The 17,400-nt window shown below is 44.9% G+C and overlaps 1 protein-coding gene across 9 annotated transcripts in view; it reads right to left on the reverse strand.

Annotated features, from left to right (window-relative positions):
* Positions 1 to 17,400, reverse strand: part of LOC142592696 (uncharacterized) — a 409,269-nt gene that overhangs the window by 245,831 nt on the left and 146,038 nt on the right. For 8 of the 9 annotated variants that reach the window (XR_012830776.1, XR_012830777.1, XR_012830779.1 and 5 more), the window contains one exon: positions 12,241 to 12,303. Coding sequence is in view for 4 of the 9 variants with exons in the window: in XM_075704271.1 (XP_075560386.1) it covers positions 12,241 to 12,303 (63 nt within the window). In the remaining 5 variants the exon portion in view is untranslated. Of the gene's footprint in view, positions 1 to 1,522; positions 4,883 to 12,240; positions 12,304 to 17,400 lie in introns of those variants that run through there. The other variant, XM_075704272.1, reaches the window with a different exon arrangement.

The raw sequence follows: 17,400 nt of genomic DNA on the forward strand, positions 1-17,400 counted from the left end.
CCGAAAGGCATGACCTTAAAAAGATGAAGGCCATCAGGGATTGCAAAAGCGGTCTTCTCACGGTCCGTGTCATCACCAGCGATCTGCCAGTACCCTGACCACAGGTCGATTGAAGAAAAATGAGCAATCCCATGAAATGGCCATGAACGCAATCTAGGGCATCTTCTATGCATGGTAGCAGGTACACGCTTTTTTTTGTGGTCTTGTTAAGTTGCCGGTAGCCGATGAAAAATTTCCAACTGTTGTCTTTCTTTTTAACAAGAATCACGGGAGAAGCCCAAGGGCTGCAGGACGGCTCGACTATATCTTTGGTGAGCATCTTATTGACTTCCTTTTGAATGATGTGGTGCCCAGCTCAAGATTCCCGGTATGGCTGTCGGTGGATTGGATGGGCATCGCCAGTATTTATGTGGTGCTTGACACTGCAGGTTTGACGTCAACTAAAGGACGATCACAAAGGTCAAAAATATCCCGATAAGAGGACAGCAAGCGAAGAGATCTTTAGCTTGATGGAGCGAAATATCTGGAGCAATCATTTTTTCAGGTCGGTAGGAGACAGGTCATTTGAACAAGACGAGATATAGGCGGTGTATTAGCAAGCAACATCAGGTGGAGACAAGGCTGAGATGATGTGGGCCATGCCCTGACATGACAAGGCTGAGACCGAATGCCATGCCCTGTGGGAGCACTTGTGAGCCCAAGCTGAAATTCACCACCGGAAAACAAGCAAGATTGTCCCGTAGAGTTATAACAGTACGTGGAAAACCAACACTGTGCATCAACAGAACAGATGTGATGCGAGCGATAACACACAGTCAACTCTTGATGCCAACAACCACGCGGGATCACGAAAATCGTTTTTTTATTCTGAAAGGTTGTTATAGTGAAAGCCTCAAAATTAACCATGCCGCCCATTGACCCATCAGTTCATGAGTTTCACCATTTCAGTTATCCATGCAAATGTTGCTGTTGGCTCTCGGCCCGCGCTGTTGCTATTTTGCATAGATTCCATTGCCACGCACCACAGAAACACCGTATAGTAAGAGTTATGGGATCAAAGCAGATGCTGAGAGAACTACTGAAAAAAGGAAGCTCAATGTCACTTCCAAAGCGCAATGTTTCCTATTTGTTGTCACATTTTGCCATGGACACCGGAACTGTCTCATTCGAGGTGGACGCCTGAACTATTGTAAAGCACAAGTGAGCGTAAATGACACCTTCTGGAAAGTGCAAAGTGCAACTGTGTGGCATCCTCGCGAGTACAGAGGTTACATTTCTCCACGTGCATAGCTAGTGTGGCCACAGAAAGAAGCATGAAAGAAAGTGGCATGCATAGAAAGAAGAGTGTAAGAATTTGCTTAAAAGAAGGAAGGGTCGCACCTCCATTGCTAGGCGACAGTTGCCTGGATGGAGCATGCGCTCACAAAACCCGATGTGTCATTGCCTCCGGAATAAATAATAAAAAAATTATCTTCTGCATTTTTTTTATTGAGCGCCATCACAGGTTTGCTGAACCCTTTATGCGCCTTGTCGTCTTCTAGCCTACTGTTTTTGGCTGCCATGACAGATACACGGAAATTGACGAATCCCCAGATTTCAGAATATTAGTTCGCAGTACTGAGGCTTTGTTAACATGATACGGAAACTAAATAACAATCATTATTCTGAAAAGTTTGGTATTCTGATGTTCGCAGTACTCAAATATTTTTATACTGAGACCATATGAAGTCAGCTGGGGATTTCTGAAACGTTTGTTAATGTGGTGTTCATAGTCGCGACATTTCACTGTTGTCACCGTCGGGCACTGGTGGAGAGGACGTAACAGCAACACAAGTCACGGCTCGTGGCGGCAAACGGATGATTGCAGCAAAAAACACAGGCGACTCTTGATTGGTCCAGGTTGATCAATTACACTTGGTAGGTAAAGCTGTACAGTACCAGCAGAATAGTTGATGAGGGTGGAGTAGGCGGATAAAAAGTCAAGAGTGAGGAGGACGGTGAACAAAACAGAAATTTGGCGCTCGGCGACACTGACACGTGCTGCACAGAGGCCAGCTATGGGAGACGTATCGCTGTCTGGCACACATAGCAGCGGTCGCAGCGGCAGCGGTCATGACTTTCTTCAGCTGCTGATGGAAGTGAGCGCTCATAACGGAAATATTGGCGTCAGTGTCGATCAAAACTGTAACACGTAGGCCATCCACTTTAATGTCCATCTGGTTCTGATTGATAGGGAGCGTCAAAAGAGGGATTCGAGCACAGGTTGTAATAGCAGGGTCACCTCCAGGAGCTGCAGCCGCCAGTTCCTTGAAAGAAAACGGTGGGAGTAGGATGGGGATCGGGATGGGGATGAGGAGTGGCCTGGTGGAGGTGAACAAGAAGGTTGGCGTCATGGTGAAGTTAAGCAGCTCTACAAGGTGGCGTTCGTAGTGTTGTCGGCAGATGTTGCTGGGTCAGCTTGGGTTAGTACCTGGTGCCAACTTCGGGGCAGATAGCGGAAGCCGCAGAAGCTTCTCCGAGTAAGCGAGGGCCAACAATTTTGGCAATACCATGAATTGTGTCCAACACGCCCACATCGAAAGCAAATTGGCTTGTTGTTATGCATCCTTCAGGCATTCGGATTGCGATAATTCGCAGTGGGACAACGGCGTTGGAGAGAGCTAAAGGTGGCTGAAGGATAAATGACAGGGCGGTTCACAGGGCAGACGGTTTGAAGGCCCACAACTGCCAGTTCTTGAACAATGGATTGTATAAGGGATATGGTCGGTTGGGGACCACTGGGCTCCCTGATCATTAAATGTGCAGGCGATGCGGCTTCACTTTCACATCGAACGATTTGGGTGATACTTTCTGATGTTGAAGGCTGAGTCGCCGTGTGAAGGTCCTTACACTTTGATGTCGCTGTCGTGTTTGGAAGACGCGCAAAGTGGTGGGCGATATGTTGGCTTTTAGCATCTTTGAATCGTCGGCATTCAGTAATAATCTCATTGACTGTTGAAGAGTTTTTCAACACAATCAGGTTAAACGCATAGTTTGAGATCCCTTTCAGTATGTGCACAACCTTATTGGTCGGCTTTTAGCATCTTTGAATCGTCGGAATTCAGTAATAATCTCATTGACTGTTGAAGAGTTTTTCAACACAATCAGGTTAAACGCATAGTCCGAGATCCCTTTCAGTATGTGCACAAACAACCTTATTGGTTTCCGTCACCTTGGCTTAAGCTTTTCGGCAAAAGGCCAGTACATCCTGAATGTACGTCAGGTACAACTCGGTAGACGTCTGTACACATGAGTCGAGTTCTTTCTTGGTGGCATCCTGGCAGTCGGTAGATTGGCCAGACAACTTGCTAAGTTTTGTCTTGCAAACGCTCCAGCTTGTGAGCTCCTCTTTGGTGCTACCGAACCAGGCCTTCGCAGTTACCTTTAGTTAAAATATGATGCTCGGCAGCATCAATGTTGGTTTCCGCCTGCAATGTGCGCTTATGCATTCATACAGTGGAATCCAGTCATCAACGTTGTCGCCATCAGTACCAGCAAATTTGCCAGGGCCACGTGATGGAGCCAGGGTGACGAATGGCATAGCAGCCGCCTCTCACGCAGTTTCATCGCCGGTAGGCATGCTTAGAATGGCGACTAGGCGGCTGCTGCAGATCTTCATGTTGCACTAGGCCCCAGCACCTACACCAAGATTTGCGTGGTGACCTACACGTCTTCAAGACTGGGACAGCTTCCATGTTAAGCCGGATGGACAAGTACCATATTTGCATAATTATAACATTCACATTTTTAAAATAAAAGGTGCTTCCAAATTTGCATGCGCATTACAATTGTAACTAATTCTGGTCAAAATCAAAACGAAGCCAATTATAAAAAAATAACCTCAGTTCAAGTAGCTAGCCATACTGCCATCGAATGGGTCATCTAAAGAAAGCGACAAATCCATGGTGCATGGAATGCCCTCCTGTGGACGATGGTTGTGCGAGCCTTCAAGAAGTGTGGCATTTCTAATGCAATAACTGGAACTGAAGATGACCTGTGGTTACTAGAGAGCGTAAAGGAGGTGTCGCACACTGATAGTGACTATTTGCTGAGATTCAGCTGTGTGCGTGTCTGTGTGCCTTTGTATGTTCTATAATATCATTTCAATGTATGTAGTAAGCATTGACTCAGGAATCGTTACTTGAAGTGCACGATAGAATTGGCACCAAGTTACTTTTTTGGGATATTTGGGTGGTATTGTAACTGCGCGTTAGAATTGGTGGCGCAGCAGAATCGTGCAAATATGGTACTAGCTTTTTGGAAAGAAACTGGTTACCTCCCCATGCTTGCAGCTGTGGCTCAGCACTTGCATTGTCCTAAACTGATAACTAGATTGTGGATTCGAGTTTTTTAACGTAGGCCATATTTTGTTGCAGAACAAGAGAAATGCCTTGTACTGAGAGGACACCACAGCACAGGACAAAATGTAGATGCTTCAACACGAAAAGTCGCTAGCGTTCGCATGTTTATTCAGCATCTGTGAGTACAACATCAGGCGCATTGAGAAGTATGTGGTGTTGGAATCACATTTTAAGGCCATGGAAAGGTGAGAATGTTATTTCTGCACAAGGACAGCATAGTAAAGCCTGCACTGTTGTTCAGCCTGTACTGGAATGAAGACCGAATTGTCCATGAATCTGGGCAATTCTGTGTAAAGCACGGGCAGATCTCCAGTGATAAGGGCCTTGTCAGTACATGGTACAAAACTGTGCCGAGACTCCGAAGGGATTCCTTGGCCAGTGGCTTTTGAAGGAATGCAGGATTGCATAAACCTTGTTGGAAATTGTACATTGAAGGACAGTCCAAATGTAAAGCTGTATTGCAGAACTTTCGTTGACGAAAGCTGCAGATAAAAGTGTGCAGGTATGAATGGTTCATCTCCTGATATGTGAACGACATCCAGGTGAAATTGATGTTTTAATTTCTTCAATCAGTTCATTCTTGAAAAGCCACACAAAACAAAGTAGTACCGTGGAACCCCGACTATACGACTTTGTCAGGACCGCAAAAACGCGTTGTAAAATGCGGGCTTCGTAAAATCCGAACATAAATTATGCCTATAAGAATACTACTTATTTCGTGCCACGAATTTACGAGAAACTTCAATGTAAACTACTAACCTACTCTGCAGGGCTTGGAAACCCAAATTACCAAAAAAGTAAATGCGATAAGAATTAATGCTGCAGTACAGGTACCAATCATGCTTTATTCAAACGAACTTTTGTGGCACTCCACTGCCGCGATTCCTGCCAGCCGGCGTGAAATTAAAAAAAAGACGGTAAGTATCTTTTGAACCTTGTTTGATCCGTGAACCAAGAGCTTTCGCTCGAGTTGGGAAACGTCCAAAACGAGGTCCTCTACGGCATCGCATGAACAGATGAAGTTCCGGATGCCGTCTATGGGCCATTGCACCTCGGCGAACATGGTAGGCACAGGCACGGCATCTATGGCGTCGTCTTCGTCCAATGTCGCAGCGGTGGCGGCACTAGGCAAAGCCTCCTCGATGGCGTCATCCAGCGACACTTCGCCGCAGATTGCAACATTTTCGTCGGCCTCCACGTACTCAGTGAGAGTCGTCGTGAGGTTTAAACCCTCGAAACTGTCGTCGGCGAAGCCTGCATCGGCCTCGAGCGGCATCGAGGTTGTTGCGTCCCCGGCAGAGGAGGCAATCTCTCATTTAAAGCCACAGTGCTTGAATGAGTTAGCGATTGTGCTTCGCGACACTGCATTCCATGAACTGGCAGTAAAATGCATGACGTCGACCACAGTGATCTTTCTTTCCGACTTGCTGCGCGCCATAGCTGCCAGCCGACACTGCACTAACCGCTTCTGGTACCCTTGCTTGAAGCACTTAATGATGCCGGCATCCTGTGGCTGCAGCTGGCTTGTGCAGTTGGGCGGAAACAAAGCAACCTTTATGTCCCTCAGCCTGGACGTACCGGGTGGGTGGCACGGTGCGTTGTCCACAAAAAGCAGTAGTTTCCTCGCCTTAGCACCCATTTTGTTATCCAGCTGCTGCAAAAAGCTGCTGAAGAGCGAAGATGTCATCCACCCCTTTTTGTTGAAGTTGTAGCTGCACGGCAGCCTCTTCAAATTCTTAAAGCATCATGGCTTTGCATACTTTCCAACAGCGAGCACGGGCAGCCTCTCAGAACCATTCTCGTTAGCACAGAATAGTGCCGTCACACGCTCTTTACTACACTTGCCACCATGACAGCTGTCACCCTTAAACGCAAAGGCTTCCTCGGGCTGCATATGATAAAGAATAACGCTCTCATTGGCATTGAAAGCGTCGCTGGGCTTGTATGCAGCAATCATCTTCGGTAGCGACTCCATCCACTCGTTCACCGATTAAACGTCCATGGAAGCGCTTTCTCCACAGGAGCGGCTGTACACAATCCTGTTCCGTTTTGTAAAGCAGTCCAGCCACTCGTTGGATGCCTAAAAGTGGTCGATGCCCAGACGCAATGCCATAAGGTCCGCTCAGCCTTTTCTATTAGAATGGTGCCGTCAACGTTGATTGCAGAGCCTCGTGCTTGATGGATCCACTTAACGAGAACTTTTTGCAACTTCTCATGCTTTCTTTTTCCACTTACGCCCGAACTTGTTGGTATTCTGCAATATCACCGCTTTGTTTGCCAGGATCGTCTTAAGCGAAGATTCGGGTACCTTAAGGTCCCGGACAATGCTGGCTTTCGTGGCTCCATGCCGCTGTTCCGCTTCCTCGATAATATTCAGCTTATCGCCGAGCGACAGAACTGTCCGCTTTCGGGACAACGTGCGTGGCGTTGCTCCACACAACTGAAAACCTCCGCTGAACACTGGTCGCTAGGATTACGACAAAAAGCACGTGCGATAAACGTAGGCCTCTCCACGCTACCTTGTAGGCGATCTGCTGCTGGGAAACTGCAAGGAGAGAAACGCTTCCCCGACGTGACGAGAGGAGACGCCGCCGAGAAGAGAAGGAGAAAGTGATTGTGGAGAAGAAAATGCGCTATTTCCGCACAGCGGGCGTCGCGGGCGACTGCTGGTGGGGGGGGAGAGAAATGACCGATGAGATGAGGCAGGGAATAAAGCTGCGCCGGAGCGAACCGGTGGAGCGGTGTCAAGCGCTCTTCATGCAAAAAGACGGAGCGAGGAAACAGAGACGCGCTCCGTGAGGGTGGTCGTATAACGCTGGTCAGGCGTAAGATTGCGTCGGATAACCGAGGTTCTTAATGCGTTGCTTCTATAGGGACTTTGCCAGGACTGCGCTAATCCGTCGTAAAACCCGGGTCATTGCAAAACCGGGGGACGTATAACCGGTGTTCCACCGTACAAGGTACAGAAGAAAAATTCGTCACGTGCATCAACAACAAATTAGCTTTTACTTTGTGCCCTTTCCAGATCAAATTGATATTCAGTTCACTTCTCTTATTCAATAAAAAATACCATAGTAGCCGGTTATCAAATGTTTCCACTATTAATGTGGAAAATGTATCGTGCAAACATTTCATAAGTGGGTAAAGATCAAATAAAGTGTTTTGCACTAGTACACTCTTGCTGAAAATCTGGCATTGCACTAACATTATTTGTCTGGTACACTTCGAATGATTGATCATCAACTGTGTATATGTTAATCATTTTTTATATATGATGTACTCATTTCTTGAAAATGCATATTGCCATCCGTAACGTAGGGAAGTGCAAGAATACACCTTTACAGAGCACTGAAAGTGAGATGTAGCGATGACTGTCACACAGAAAAAGAACAAAAACACATTAGCACTACAAAAAAAACACTGTAAGCTATGCACTGTAGATGCAATATATTAATTTGGAAAAAGTATGTGTCATTTGTGTTTAAGCAAAGCACGTATGACTCCTTTTAATCGTACCACTAAGTTAGAGCTTAGTAAATTTACTAACAGCTAGAAAACAAACCTACGATAGTGTGTTTTCGCACATTTGAATGCTTATGTTCTGTGGGACACCTCGTGTGAAACAGCAGATCACACAAAAAGGTATTGGATGTATCAAGCAGTTTGAAATTCCAAAGGTCATGCATAATGAACTTTTCAGTAAAGTTCATTAAAATTAGTTCCTCTTGAAGCAAAAGCAAACTGGAGAAGTGTGGCTTGCAGCCTCCGATGCCTGCAGAATGGCACAACTAGTTGAACGTGTGCCAGTTTATGGTTTAAACTAGTCCTTGTATTCAAAAGTTCAAGAGACGTGTAGTGCTGAGCATCGATACTAAATGTGGTATCTATGATACAAGTACAAATCTAAGATACAAATACAAATCACGCCTGCCTCACGCCTTTCCTTGTTTACATGGTATCTAGCGACCAGAAAACATAACATATTTTTGCAGTTTGGAGAAGTAATGAATACTGGTGCCAAAAGATCGCGATTTCCTGGAAGGTATTATAGGTAAAAAGAAATGGAGCTTTATTGGGTCATATTTGCCGTTCTTGATTGCGAACATCGCCACCCAGAAATTCTATAAAACGGGATCATATCAAAGAGGTTCTTCCGTATGTAGTTGTAGAAAAGCTTTGTAGGAAACAATGTTTAGATCATTCATAAAAAGAAAAAGGTTTCTAGGGATATCGTGGCATGAAACAGCGTTCTGTGTCTAGCCCGTATGACTTTTTTATGACTCCCAATGATAATGACGGACTGGCGTGTCAGGATACCGTCACATGTTCGATGGTGCTGCTTGCACATGAAAGCAGTAAAAGGTCAAGTGGAGTGCTGGTCAAGACAAACGAAGGTTTTTTTATGCTTGAACAGCCTACAATGTCAGCTATTCAAGATGAATCAAACTTATACTTACATAGTGAGTCAGCAATAATAATGCTGTATAAATTATGCAAAACAGGTGTGCCTAAAATTCTAAATGCTGTTGCAGCCACAGCCCTGTCGTGCAGGGTGTTTTCTGTATGAGGTGTGTTCAGAAAGAAACCAAACTTCTAAAATAGCATGCCAAATATCAAAGGGACCGTGCTGCGACTACTGAGCGCACATAGCGGTAGGCTTAGACAACGAACTGCCATTTGCCACATTTCACTCTGACCGTTAGTTGGCGAGCTACAGCTGCTGAAGTGAGCATGTCCACAATCTGTTCGTCGGATTAGTGCCAAAGTGACAGTGAAAGATCTTGAAGAATGTGTGTGTGCGCGATTTTGCTAACAACTTGGCAAAACTATCACAGAGACATTTCGATTGCTTATTCAGGCGCATGGGGAGCACGGTATGGGTCACACGCCGTGCTAGAAGTGGTTTAAGCCTTTTGAACACGGCGGAATGTTTGTCAATGACAATCCCAAGCCTAGACAACCTTCCGCCTCAACAGATTATGACCGTGACAAGACAGTTCGTGCTGTGATTCATGGAAATCTCCATTGAACTGTTCAAGAGGTTGCTGTAGAAGTGGGCATCAGTGTAGGATCATGCCATCAAATTTTGAATGACAAACTCGGGATGTGTTGCGTCAACGCAAAATTCATGCCACATTTGTTGACTGACGATCTCAGATAGAGCCATGTTAGAATCAGCCACGAAATGCTTGCAACTGCCACTGACAATCGAAACTTCCTCAAGATCGTAACAGGTGATCAGACATGGGTTTATGGCTATGGTACTGAAACAAAGGGGCAGTCGTTGCAATGCGTGAGCAAAGGGTCTTCTTGCCCAAAAAAGCACACATGAATTGGTCAAAGTTCCTGGTAATGTTGGTCGTGTTCTTTGACTGCAAAGGCATTTTCCATCAGGAATTTGTACCATATGGCTATGTGTAAACAAGGAAGTCTACCAGGGAATTCTAGCACATTTGAGCGATGCTGTGCGCTGTAAGAGGCCTGAATTGTGGGGAAACCAGACTTGGTGCTGCATCTTGACAATGTGCCGGCTCATGCGTGGCTCCTTGTCCACAGCTACCTAGCAAGGCATTACACTCCCATTGTGCCCCATTCATCAAATTCTCTGGACGTAGCCCCAGCAGAGTTTTTCCTGCATCCCAAACTTAAGCCCAAGTTGAAAGGACGTCATTTCCAAACCATAGAGTGGATTATTCAGGAGAATGTCCAGAAAGTGCATTCCAGGAGGCTTTCCAAAAATGGAAGAAACAATGGGAAAAGGGTATTGCCAATACAGGGGACTACCTTGTGGGGGACAGTGCCTAAATTAGTACTCTAAACAGTGTTGTTATAGCAAAAGTTCAGGTTTTTGACCACACGTCGTAATTAGAACTTTAGAAAACAGTGTGGCACATCATAACAGGCTATGATTTGTTGGGCACTTAGCTGGCAAGGTAGCCAAAATCAATCATGCAAACTGCAATCTTACCTTACTTTATTCATCTTTTATCTTATCTCGTGCGGTATTTATCTTTATACTATTTATCTTTCAAATGCAACTTATGCCATCTTAGGGCATAAGTCTCATATTAAAACGTAGAGCTTTTTTTGGAAGACCTGGTGCTGTTTTATTTTTAATGTTACTTTATACATACCTGGTTCTTTCCTTTGAAGTTTTCAAGGAAGCCTGATAAATATTTTTTAAATATGTCGTTGTACATTTGCATACCAGTATAGTGCTCTCAAAGTACAAAGACTACTTGCAAGTGTCAAGGAAGCAGCCGTCCACGTCACCCAGTATAAAGGCTAGGCAGCAATGTTAGCAATTTTGTTGGGAAAGTGGAAAGCCACCATGGTGACAACTGGAACTATTGGTTAGCTCTGAAAATGGAGCGAAACACTCTGATCCGCTTGTATACAGAGGCCTACATGTGGATACCATTAATTTAAAACACAATTTAGAGCACTGCTGTCCAGTCATGCAGAGGGGCAGTACTAGTAATATTTCCTGCTCACTTTGTGCAATGCTGTGAAAAAAATCTTCACAAAAGACAACTTATGAAAACAACTGCAACAGGTGGTTCCAACACACTCTGGAACAAATATTTGAGGACTTTGGTAAATGATTCTCAATAATTGGTGAACAAAGCATGCACAAAAACAGCATTTCCAGTAACTAAAGACAGGTACAAACGAGGTGCCATTGGTTGCATCCATGTATGACATACCACTTTTTAAAAAGCTTTTGTTCTAAGTACATAAAAAACTTAGCATAAGTCGTCATGTCCGACTGCATTATTTCTCTAGCTTCTTTCTTATAATATTTCAGCAATATGTACCACAGTTCGTGAGGGAAATGTCATGCAGTAAATGTACTGCTCGCAGTTGATTGCCTTCGCTGCGTATGCAAATACAGCTCTTTTCACTTAATGGCAGACTATGGGCATTTCATACGCTCAAAAGGTTTGTCAGCTTTGCGAGTGTACTGGTGTCTTTCCAAGTCACTCTTCTGCACACAAACATATTGTAACAGTAATGAAGAATGCCACAAGTGACAAAAGAGGAAGAGAAGGGCAAGCAGAAGGATAGAGCAGCAGTGGGTCAGGGGAATAGTTGGTTTCTGGAATGGCTGAGATTCGGGTGGGTCGTGTAATGCTTGGAGCTCATTCAAGGTACCGGACTGCATTACATTTTGGTGGCAGCGGTGTTAAGCAGGAGCCAGACGTCTCCCAGCACGATGATGCATGAAAACAGCATTTTGCCTATGTGTCCTCATATATCTCATTTTTCCCAACCCAGCAAAGCGAGAACTTCTTGCCAACATGCAGTGAATAATAAGGAGATTGCATATTCTCTCCTAACACTCTTCTAAATTCTTTTCTTGAGAATTAGGACAGCAGTGGAATATGTGTAAACACTTTCAAAACTATTCACTCACGCTTCCTGCTTGTCAGCAAGCTGGGAGAAGCCTTCATACTATATTGAACTTAAGTTGCTTGATCATGACCATACGTATGAGGAGACGAATGTTAAGAACAGTTGGCGTCACAAGACACCAGATAGTCACCAAGTGGTTGAGGAGGAGGAAACAACTTTGTTCAAAACAAAGAAAACAAATTGGCATTGCATCCATCCTTAGGAGATGGACAGGAAGCAGCCAGATTTAACAAGTAAACTTATAATAAGAATTCAGGTTATGTAATACGATGAAGTCAACAACGTCTATATGTCCTAATTTGACTAAACAACAATAAAGTTGCCTTCTGCACCCATATTGTGAAGCAAATCGAACCTGCAGGTTAGCAGGGCATACGATGTAGTTGCGACTGCGGTTCCAGCACTAAATATTGAAAGCACTCACTGATCTGTTCCTCGTCGTCTTCCTCCGGCGAGGCTGCCGCCGCAACTTGCACCACTTGCGCACCTAATCCGAAAGCAGATATACGCAACTTCAATTCTGTCACCAGATTCGGACACATGGGAAACAAAAGCACTATCTTAAACTTTCAGGAACATTTAACTTTCTGCATGGCAACCCTACGCAGTACCACAATTTTCACGTGTTATAGAAAGCAAGAGAGCTATAGAATGTAATTCTTGTACGTCTGGACATCGTTTCTCACACGTCTTGTCTAGGGACCAGGAATGTATTACAGGACGTCTAGGGTGTCAGGGGGCTACCATACCCCAAAAACACAAAGACAGGTAATTAAAGTTTTAACGGCGTATTCAATATGTAATTTCAAAATACGGTAGTGATGTGCAAGCACTGCTGACGTTATGGTAAAAGTTGCCTATTAGACATCTTGTCAGATTAGCTGTAAACTATTATTAGATATTACACAAGACTCTCAGAGCAGCTTTTGCAATAAAATGAGGTATGTTCGGAAGGATAAAATTCATAGAATGAGGCACGGACGGAAAGGATATGTGTATTGTCGGGATAGAATTGCATGCAATTTTTGCAGTTCCAAACAATAATTTTGTTAGACCTCGTGGTAGCATGTCAGTATTGAAGCACTGCCTAAATGTTCGACAAGTGCATTTTATTGCTTTAGCATTAGGAATGTCAAAGTGGAAAGAAGTGCGTGTGTGAAGTGTGGGAAGCCCGTCGCTTAGTAGAGGTAGAGCAGGGCTTAGAAGGATTGTGTGTGCGCGTGTGCGCGCGCGCCCAATGCATCATTAGGTAGGTCCAGAAGTTTAGCCATGTTCTGGCACTGTTTGTTGAGCATGCCACCACAATATCGCAGTGATAGAATACCGCAATGATGTCTCCTTTTTTCGTAATAATGAACGGTGTCGCTGATAAGTAATCTGGTGAGCTAAGTAAAACTCCCGATTCATAAACAGCGTCAACATCAAACTTTTGCAAAAAATGAGACCTGTAAAGAAGGCAGTGATGTCCTTGCTTTGCGTAAACCGACCAAAGTTCATGGTGGTAAATAATACGTTCAAATCTTTGGCTAATAAAGTATGGTTGCAAATATTTTAATGTCCATTGAACTGCTAGAGCTTCCAGAATCGTAGAGGAATGATTGAGCTCTGCACGTTTGAATGACCTCCTCAGGTGCAACACAGGACGGTATTGTCGCTCTTCATTCTTTAGTAGCAGAACAGCACCCAAACCGAGATGAAAGGCATTTGTGTCCTATAATGTATTTAACGGCTCGAGCCCCTTTTAAACACCTCTTTCGTTAGAACAGTGAGCCTTCTGCTACTTTGCCGTTGAAACGCACTGTGGAAAGTACTCCTCCCTCTTCTTTGTGCAGGTTTTTCGCTCAAACATCTGATCACGAGAAGATATGTGTGTATGATAAGCAGCTATGTGCATATTTTCCCCGCTGTGTAGTGAAGCTAGTGTGAAGCTTCGTGTGATGCAACTGCAGAAGGGCGTTCTCCTTATCGATCTGGCATTCCACAATATATTTAAATCGTCAAACTAGATTGTTCACGCATACGTCCGCTGAACCTGACATATGCGCTGTTTATTTTAATGTCGCAAAACTTGGTCATTGTGGTATCTAATCTTCGAAAACGAAACTATCAGAGTAAGAAGTGCCCCACTGTAGAAGCACACGTTTCCTGCGTGACTCTTTACTCTGTACTGTGTATTTTACCCTTCACTAGCCTTGTTTCAACAAATGCTCTACCAGACTGCCCGAGTCACCTGTTTGAAGTGCGTTTTTGTTTCACAAAAAGAAAGGAGTCCATTGGTGCTCCTTTTATTCTCACTCACGGTGTAATAGGCTAGGTGTACGAACGGCGGCCGCTAAACATTGAGCGGCAGTGTCCCAAAACCGGTGCATGTTTTGGTCACTCTGTGACAGATGGCGCGACGATGTCACGGGATTACCTTGGCTATGTTAGCGCCGCTCCCTCCTATCTCAACGCGGCTCGGCGCTTCTTTTCCTGGTGTTTTCTTCCCCGCTGTAGAACGGGTAACAAAGGCTACACGGAAATTGTCTCTCTTTTCTCCAACGAAAGACGAAGAACGCTTGAACCTTTGGTGTCGAGCTATACCAAGGAAGTATCGAGTCTTTCAGCCGAATGATCACGTCTGCGAAAAGCACTTCGAGCCTCATCTTGTGTCCAAGACCTGGACAGCGCACTACAAAGTGCACGTGTTGGTGAGTGCTCCGCTAAAGGCATCACTGGTGAGCGATGCTGTTCCCACAAGATTTCCCGACTGCCCAGCGTACCTATCGAAAACAGTGAAAACAAGGAAGCGCCCGGCGGAAAGACAACCATGGTCGCAGTCGAAAAGACGATGCGCTGCATCAAAAGATTGTAACAAAAAAGAAGTATCGTGTAGCAATGACAGTGGTGGCGTTAATGGAAGCTCTTTTCAAGCGTTGCCGAGTGCACCGGAGCACGACATGGATGCGTTTGAAGAGCAAACGTGATAAAACGCCTCAATTTGCTGGGTCTAGCTCATCCCTGAAATCTGCATACGCTCCGTTCGCAAACTTGTTCGGTAATTTACCACGCTTTTTTCTTCCGTCAAACTCATGGGGATACCACCTGCTCGGCTTTTGAGAAGTAAAAAACGTCGTCTTCTCCCAGCTGAAACGCACCAAAAACCTGAAAGCCGTTTACTTTCAGATGCATGCCTATCGCCAGTGAGCCCCGCATCTTCCTTGGTAACCACTAAAATTGTTGAAATTCATGAAGATATGCTGGCAAACATAACCGTGATGCGCAGGTCAGTTTTAATGGCAGATGTGCAGTATGAAGGTACTTTGAACAACTATGGATGACGTTAACGCCATCTTAGAGCATGTTGATAAGATGAAACTGTGCAATGGTGGACCGAGCACTCTGGAGTACCGGCACGTCGAAACAAAGTGGGCATATCTCGACAACAACCAGAGATGGCGGCACAACAGATGCTCTATTGTTCTTGACCCTAGTGGCTCGAACTTATTAGTATGTCACAAATGTTCTGGCCTTTCAAACATCCTGCGAATGCACCAGAAAAAAAAACAGAATGAAGAATGCGCAGGCTTAAGTCTTCAGGTACGCGTCCGTTGACTTAATGCCAGAGCAAGGACAAAGTTGCAGCATTGAGTCGGTCAAATTATGCTCTGAAAAGGTCCAAAAATCGTCTGCTCAACCACATTAAAAATGTCGGTGGAGCTAGCAGAAGGTCATATCCACATGCAAAAAATATCAGAAGAAGAACTGGGCGAGAAATTACGCACAATAGATCTCCCTAATGCTCAGCTGACTGCGGTAAAGGAGTGTGTAGCAGCAGCGAGGTTGACGAACAAAAAAATCAGGCAGTACACAGAGGATTGGCTTCTGATGTGCTTGCTGTTGCACATACGTAACCGACCTGCATACTCGTTCCTGCGAGACAATGAGGCGCTCCCCCTTCCTTGCGTTACGACAGTGTGCAAGTACCTGTGCATGATAAGAGTCAGGTGTGGCTTTGACAAGAGGTTTTTCGCAGCCTTTAAGAAGATGGCCACTAAAGACGATTTTCAACGCCACAAAATACTTGTTTTCAACGAAATGCGCGTCCAAAACTAAATTCGAGTTCGTTCGAAGACGATGACATACAGTGGCTTCATTCACTGATTATGGAGGTTCTTCAGCGGCCCACGACGACCTTGCGGACAACGGGCTTGTATTTCCATTTCGGTCATTTGGCGACAAGTACTCTCAGCCGATAGCAGTTTTTGCAATACTTTTGCTTGAATACGCGGGAGTCTTAGACGGCGTGGTCGTCTGTGATGGCGCAAATACGAACCGTGCAATATAGAAATATTTCAGCGTCATTGGAGCATTGCAACAGTCAGGGAACTACTTCAGTCATCCCATTGATGAGAAAAGCAAGGTATATGTGTTTTCTGACACACCCCATCTTATGAAATGCGTTCGAAACCGTTTACTTTCACAGAAAGTGTTGTGCGTAAATCGCAATCGCGTTCACTGGGTACATTTTGACAGGCTGTATATGGGGCACTTTAAACAGCCGGAAAATTTGCATGTTTGCCTCAAGTTAGCTCTGTTCCACATCAGCCCTTCAACGACCGAAAAAATGCGGGTGAAGCTGGCCACTCAGTTGTTCAGCTGGAGTGTAGCGAAAGGCTTGCAGTTCTACTCGAAGTGAGGCACAAAAGGGCTCGAAAATGTCAAGGGAACAGTAGAATTCACACTAAGCTTTTAACAATCTTTTTGATGCTCTCAACCGAAACCATCCAAAGGAAAGCATCAGTGTTGGCAGCAGAGATTTGAGGGTCCTGGCCTCGTCGTTGCATTGCTCAAATAAATGGGAAAAAGGAAAAATCTCAAGACCAAGTTGCCTAACCGAGCAAACCGCTGAGGGCCTTCGTGTGACTACTTAGTCCGCACTGGAAATATAAAGATACCTGCTAAAGGAGTGCCGTCTCAAATATGTTCTAACAGCAAAACTTAACCAAGGCGTGCTGGTACGCTTCTTTGAGATTATCCGACAGGCTGGTGGCCAAAATGACCACACATCTATGCCCACATTTCTGCACCTTTACAACGTGTTATCAGTTTACAGTTTGATTAAATCCCCTAAATTCGGAAACTCACGTTGAAAATGAATATCGGCAAGGTGCACCTGCACTTACACTCAAAGATATTAAATTTGTTTTTGACGACAGTGCCAAGTCAGAAGAACACCTGAAGAAACTCAAAGTGAAGCTAGATGGCCTAGTTGCTGCTGAAGAGGAAGATGACCACATGTTCGACAACTTGCATGAAGCACCGGCAGCTGAAGATTGCATAATTTATTATTTAGCTGGTTATATATGCCGCAAGTACTTGAAAAGCACAACGTGTGCAAAATGCCGTGAAGGATTATTGGAAAAAAGAGCACTTCGTCGTCAGCCGCAAAGGAGCCTTGTTCTGTGTAAAACCAGGGGAGGCCTCTTGCACCCAAACCGAGGTCTTTTTCAGTTGCTTCAGGCAAAGGAGATGGAATTCCACAAACATGCGGCTCTCAGAAATGCCGATGAACTAACATTGGACAACATGCTTGATAAGTACA

This window comes from Dermacentor variabilis, chromosome 9 (assembly GCF_050947875.1).
Source record: "Dermacentor variabilis isolate Ectoservices chromosome 9, ASM5094787v1, whole genome shotgun sequence".
In the NCBI taxonomy this organism is placed as follows: domain Eukaryota; kingdom Metazoa; phylum Arthropoda; class Arachnida; order Ixodida; family Ixodidae; genus Dermacentor; species Dermacentor variabilis.